The 7,500-nt window shown below is 39.5% G+C and overlaps 1 protein-coding gene across 1 annotated transcript in view; it reads left to right on the top strand.

The window, feature by feature from the left end:
* The first annotated feature begins 6,940 nt into the window (after positions 1–6,940).
* The window catches only part of LOC126981609 (uncharacterized), a 69,766-nt gene continuing 69,206 nt past the window's right edge, over positions 6,941–7,500 (top strand). The window contains exon 1 of the mRNA XM_050833047.1: positions 6,941–7,077. Coding sequence (XP_050689004.1) covers positions 7,051–7,077 — 27 coding nt within the window. The 5' untranslated portion in view covers positions 6,941–7,050. The remainder of the gene's footprint in view (positions 7,078–7,500) is intronic.

Raw genomic sequence — 7,500 nt, 5'->3', positions numbered from 1 at the left:
GCTTTGCTATTGCCTCTAGAAGGCTGTACTTTGCCATGACTTTCCTCTTGGCAATGTAGTTTAACCAGCTCGAAGGGTTTTTTGATAGCTCGATTCCACGTTTGTCGTCGAGCCGTCACAAAACAGCCTGTTTTTCGACCCTTTTCTCGCGATTTGGACACGTCTTAGTTTTTCTCTTATAACTGTTTTTATTTATTTAGTGCTTTCCTATTTTTTTCTGATGATTAATCTGTATTAATAGAGCATTCATTTGCCACCAAGAACTCCTTCCTAACGTTAGTAGTTTTTGCTCGTGCTTGACCAGAATTCGCGACGAAAATTCGCCGAATCTGATTCATTTCACGCGCCACGACGAATAACCTTCCTGACGCCACAAAAATTAATATATCTGCATAAAAAAATAATATATGAACATTTCAATATGTTGACTATCTTGTTTTAAAATCATTTTAAGACATTTCTATAAAAAGTTACTACTTTTTATAATAATTTCACTCTATAAATCAACCTATAATAAGCGCCTTATTATACATGTTATTTCATATTTTTTTAGTATATATATATATATATATATATATATATATATATATATATATATATATATATATATATATATATATACAGAGAGAGAGAGAGAGAGAGAGAGATAGGGGAGGCGGTGGCTGAGTCGACAGAGTGACTGCGCTACGTTCAAGAGGACGCGAGTTCAGTCCCCGCCCGGTGCCACCAAGCTGGGATTTTTCAACCGCCGCCGAGTGTCTTAAAACTACCCACATGCTGTCCAGAAGACCACCTATCAACCCGGACTCTAGATTCTAGGATTAAAGATGAGCTCCAGGAGGGCAGCATGAGCCAATGCAAGATGGCGCCACTATAAACACTCGCCTGCGCCAGAACGGGCTGGGCCGACCATCAGGCCCCACCGGGAAGAAGCCTACCGGCGCAATAGGCCGCGACGTATAAAAAAAATATATATATATATATATATATATATATATATATATATATATATATATATATATATATATATATATATATATATATATATAGATATATATTACGTGTACGCCTGTAGCGCCGGTAGGCTCTCTTGAGAGGCCTGGATGGTAGTTGACCCCAGCCCGTCATGGCGCAGGCAAGTGTTTATAGTGGCGCCATATATATATATATATATATATATATATATATATATATATATATATATATATATATATATATATATATATATATATATATATATATATATATATTTATATATTTATATATATATATATAAACTGGGTATTCGATATATGCGAGTTCGAAATATGCGAATTCGTTCACATGCGACTAACCTAAATGTGCCAAGTATTCGTTTCATGCGAAAAAAATTCGCTATCATGCGAGTAGCAGCGCTGGTGCGACTGATTGGTGAGGTATGGTGGCGGACGTCTATTCGTGTTTGATACTCGTATTCTGCGTCGGTATGCTGACAGCCGCATTTTTGCTGCCAGACGTAAGACTCATTCCCCTCTCCCTCTACTCAGACAAAAATGCATTTCCCTCACAGATACGAAAGATTTCATTGAGCCCAAAGTTGTAGAGAAACATGGAAACGCAGGCAACAGAAAGCCTATTGGCTCATTACGAGGTTGCCCGCTTTGGTGATTTAATCTGCTCGACAGCCTGGGGCCTGGAGAGCAGATGAAAGCACCTCGACATTGAGGAGCAGATGAAAGCACCTCGATATTGAGGAGCAGATGAAAGCAACTCAATCTTCAGTTTACTCCCGACGCAGCGAAGTGACGGTCGATTCTATATTTGAAGGAGTTGATAGTATTCGCATTTACTACTTCTGAAGGAAGATTGTTCCAGTGACGGATGACTCGGTTTGAAAAGAAACTCCTTCCGATGTCTGTGTTACATCGACTAGACTGAATGGGTAAACCGTTATTTCTAGTTCTTAGGTTGGTTTGCAATTCAAAGAAATTGGAGTAATCGACGTTATTGATTTTTTTCAGATACTTGAAGATTTGAATCATATCTCCTCGTAGGCGTCTTTTCTCTAATGTAAAGAGATTGAGTCGCTTGAGTCGTTCCTCGTACGGTTGAGCCCTTAAGGTTGGTATCATTTTCGTGGCACGTCGCTGAATCCTTTCTAGCATATCAATGTCCTTTCTGTAATTAGGAGACCAGAACTGTACTGCATACTCGAGGTGCGGTCTTACCATGGAATTATACAAGGATAGCATCACGTCTGGCGTTTTACACTCGAAGTTCCTCGCTATGAACCCGAGCATAGTGTTGGCTTTGTTGTATGCTTTTTTACAGTGATTCGCGTGTTTCAGGTCACTGCTGATAGTGACTCCAAGATCCTTTTCCTCCTGCATCGCTTGCAGAGGTCTCCCATTCATGATGTATGCGTGGTTACTATTTCTGGACCCAATGTGCATGACTTTGCATTTGTCAACATTAAAGGACATTTGCCATTTTTCCGACCATTCGATAATGTGATTGAGGTCTTTCTGAATGATTTCGCAGTCGGTCTTTGTGAGGGCCTTTCCCCCCACCTTAGTGTCATCAGCAAATTTCGATATTGTGGATTTCAGTCCTGATTCGAGGTCGTTGATATATATGATGAAGAGAATGGGTCCCAGCACTGACCCTTGAGGCACTCCACTAGTGACTGGAAGCCAATCGGAAGGCTGTCCGTTAAGTAGTACTCGTTGTTTTCTGTCGGTGAGCCAATCTCTTATCCACGCGATCAGATTGGCTCCAATGCCCGCCGAGTGCAGTTTCTTAAGGAGTCGCTCGTGCGGTACCTTGTCGAAGGCTTTCTGAAAGTCCAGGTATATAACATCACTGGGGATGTGGGCATCCCAGTTCTTATATATACCTTGGAAGAAGTCTAATAAATTCGTTAGGCAGGAGCGCTTGTTTCTGAAGCCATGCTGGGTGTCGGAGATTACATTATTGTCTTCTAGAAACTTAACAAGTTTGTCTCTAATAATCTTTTCGAGTATTTTTCCTGCCACTGATGTCAAACTTATGGGCCTGTAGTTTAATGCAACGCTTTTGTCTCCTTTTTTGAAAATTGGTGTTACGTTCGCCATCTTCCAGTCTTCCGGGACCTTTTTTAATTGAACAGACTGGTTGAATATGTTAGTGAGTGGCTGAAGTATTTGTTGTTTAAGCTCTTTTAATAACCGCGGGGACAAACCGTCAGGTCCTGTTGACTTGTTCGTGTCGAGTTTATCCAAATACTCTTTCACTTCTTAGTCGCATATTGAGTCAATTTTCAGGGGCGTGATTCCCCTCGGCGGGTCAGGGTTCTCGGGCATGGTTTCGATGTTCTCGACTGTGAATACGGATGCGAAGTTACTGTTGAGGATTCTGGCCATCTGTTTACTGTCCTGAGTTGCAGCTCCAGTCTCGTCTGTCAGGGGACCAATATTGGATTTTACTTTCTTTTTCGATCTGATGCATGTGAAGAAAGAAGAAAAATGCTTATGGCTTTTTCAGCTGCGATGAATCCTTACTAAAATATTGGCTGTGCGAGCATCCCATTCTGTGCGGCTACATCGCAGCTGCACATCAGTCTCGCATTCACTCCGTTACTTTATTATTATTGTGAAACGGTGCCGGAATAAATAGTTTGACGGTTCGAAAACGGTTCATGGAACATAACCCCCTATAATTAATTGGATGATAGGTTAGATATATGCGAATTCACATTATGCGAGCTTTTTGCAAAACGTAACCCTCGCATATAACCAATACCTGGTGTGTGTGTGTGTGTGTGTGTGTGTGTGTGTGTGTGTGTGTGTGTGTGTGTGTGTCTATATATATATATATATATATATATATATATATATATATATATATATATATATATATATATATATATATATATATATATATAGAGAGAGAGAGAGAGATTTACATAGAAAATCAGACCACACAGACCCCATGGTCCAGACTAGGTGGTCTGTCCTTAAACCCAAGTGATTTTACATTAATCAGAAGCCTCCAAAACGTTGCATTTCTACTCTAGTTGATATTAAGTTGAAGGAAGTGACGGTCGACCTTTTTTTTGAAGGAGTCAATCGTGTTACACTGGACCACTGACGGTGGGAGTTTATTCCATTCTCGCACTACAACGTTGGTGAAGAAAAATTTGGTGCAGTCTGAATTTATTTGTCAACATCTGAGTTTTACGCCATTGTTCCTCGTGCGCAAAGTGTCATCGATCATAAACAATGTTGATCTGTCTGCATTCGTGAAACCATTAAGTATTTTAAAACATTCGATCAGTTTTCCTTGGAGGCGACGTTTCTCAAGAGAGAACATGTTAAGGGTGGAAAGCCTTTCTTCGCAGGATTTGTTGCGCAAGGAAGGGATCATTTTCGTTGCCCGACGCTGAACACCTTCTAGTTTAGCAATGTCCTTTGCATGGTGGGGAAACCAAAACTGTACCGCATATTCCAAGTGGGGTCTGACTAAACTATTGCAGAGCGGAAGTAGTACATCTTTATTCTTGAATAAAAAGTTTCTTTTAATGAAGCCCAACATTCTGTTCGCTTTATTTGCTGCATTGATGCATTGCTGTGATAATTTGAGATTTGACGCGATTTTGACCCCCAAGTCCTTGACGCATTGAACGCTTTTGAGTTTAACGCCGCGCATTTCGTAATCGAACTTCTTATTCCTCGTTCCAACTTGAAGGACCTGGTACTTGTCTACGTTAAAGGGCATCTCCCATCTATCCGACCAAGCTGAAATTTTGTGCAAATCCTCTTGGAGGCTTTGCCTGTCTTCGTCAGTGAGAACCGAGTTACCAATCTTTGTGTCGTCTGCAAATTTACTAATGCGATTATTGAGTCCAACATCCACGTCGTTGATGTAAATAATGAAGAGCACTGGGCTAAGAACCGAGCCCTGAGGGACGCCACTAGTGATTGGCGCCCACTCTGAGTTAAATCCGTCAATCACTACCCTTTGTTGTCTGTTGCTCAACCAATTCGCGATCCATTGGTTTACCTGATATATATATATATATATATATATATATATATATATATATATATATATATATATATATATATATATATATATATATATATATATATATATATATATATATATATATATATATATATATATATATATATATATATATATATATATATATATATATATATATATATATATATATATATATATATATATATATATATATATATATATATATCTCTCTCTCTCTCTCTCTCTCTCTCTCTCTCTCTCTCTCTCTCTCTCTCTCTCTCTCTCTCTCTCTCTATACTTATAATACATATATATATATATATATATATATATAGAGAGAGAGAGAGAGAGAGAGAGAGAGAGAGAGATATATATATATATATATATATATATATATATATATATATATATATATATATATATATATATATATATATATGGGTAGGCAGTGGTCGAAGTGGTAGCGTACTGGGCCCACATTCACCGCGTGATGGACGACGCGGGTTCGAATCCTCACGCTACCACTCGGATTTTCAGTCACCACCGAGTGGCTTAAAACTACCCACATGCTGTCCTGAAGACCACCCATCAACCCGGACTCTAGAGGAAGCCGTCCAAGCGAATCAAGAACGAGTTCCGGGGGGCAGCATGAACCAATGCAAGATGGCGCCACTATAAACACTCGCCTGCGCCAGAACAGGCTGGGCCGACCATCAGGCCCCACCTGGAAGAAGCCTTGGGCCGACCATCAGGCCCCGCCAGAATGCCTACCGGCGCAACAGGCAGCGACGTAAAAATATATATATATATATATATATATATATATATATATATATATATATATATATATATATATATATATATATGTACGTCTACGCCTATTGCGCCAGTAGGCTTGCTTGAGGAGACTGGATGGTAGTCGGCACCAGCCCGTCATGGCGCGAACAAGGTCGAAGGTAGGTAATGGAAAGGGGTGGGGGTAGGACCGGTGTTTAGGAGAGAAGAGGAAGTGGGAGGTACGATGGGTCAAGGAGCTGGGGTGCAGATAAATTATGAGAAAAAAATGGTAGCCATCTTGGTTAAAAGCTTTCTGAGGATTATAAGCATATATATATATATATATATATATATATATATATATATATATATATATATATATATATATATATATATATATATATATATATATATATATATATATATATATATATATATATATATATATATATATATATATATATATATATATATATATATTTACGTCTAGGCACATAGCGCCGGTAGGCTTGCTTGAGGGCCTGGATGGTATTCGGCCCCAGCCTGTTATGGCGCAAGAAAATGTTTATAGTCGCACCATCTTCTCTTGGCTCATGCTACCCCGGAACTCCTTCTTGATTCACTTGGACGGTTTCCTCTAAAGTCCGGGTAGATGGGTGGTTTTCAGGACAGCGTGTGAGTAGTTTTAAGCCACTCGACGGTGACTGTAGCGTGGGGATTCGAACTCGCGTCTTCCATCACGTGGTGAATGTGGGCCCAGCATATGCCACTCAGCCACCGCCTACCCATAAATACAGCGATATATCTATATATATATATATATATATATATATATATATATATATATATATATATATATATATATATATATATATATATATATATATATATATATATATATATATATATATATATATATATATATATATATATATATATATATATATATATATATATATAATCCTCAGAAAACGTTTAAGCAAGATAGCTACCATTTTTTTCTCATAATTTATCTGCACCCCCAGCTCCCGACCCATCGTACCTCCCACTTCCTCTTCTCTCCTAAACACCGGTCCTACCCCCCCCCCCCCTTCCCATTACCTGCCTTCGACCTTCCTCCCTTCCCAACCTGACCTCAAGATGACTGGCCAGGGAACTCCCATTGGGCAGTGAGACTCTGTTGTGTGTGTTGGTGTGCACATGTGGTGTGCTGCTTTGGCTGTATTCTAACAGATTGGCTTTTCGTAATTTTACCAAGCTAGCTGCAAGATGACTATGGCCAATATTCTGCTTACCGTGAGTATTAAGATAAACGATAGTAGATTGATATCATTGTTTTCTACTTTGTTTTGCTGCATATCAGGTTTTGGTGCAATACCAATACAGAACGTTTTCAAGTAAACACACACACGCGCACACACACACATACACACACACACACACACTGGTGTGTGTTTGTGTGGTGGTGGCTGGATTAATCTACATATGGAGACGGGATTACGAGAGCTTAATTCGAGCCCGGTAGAATACAAATAGATAAATACATAACAGGTACACACACACACACACACACACACTCACACACGGCTCAGGGGTAAAGCGTCTGGCTCACAACCAGAAAGACCGGGGTTCAATTCCCCGGCCGGGTGAAGATAAGTTGGGTTTATCTTCTTTCACGTGTAGCCCCTGTTCACCTAGTAGTGAGTAGGTACGCGACGT

Source organism: Eriocheir sinensis, chromosome 48 (genome assembly GCF_024679095.1).
Source record: "Eriocheir sinensis breed Jianghai 21 chromosome 48, ASM2467909v1, whole genome shotgun sequence".
Taxonomy (NCBI): domain Eukaryota; kingdom Metazoa; phylum Arthropoda; class Malacostraca; order Decapoda; family Varunidae; genus Eriocheir; species Eriocheir sinensis.
Note: the sequence above shows the minus strand (reverse complement) of the source record. Positions and strands in the feature narration are given on the sequence as shown.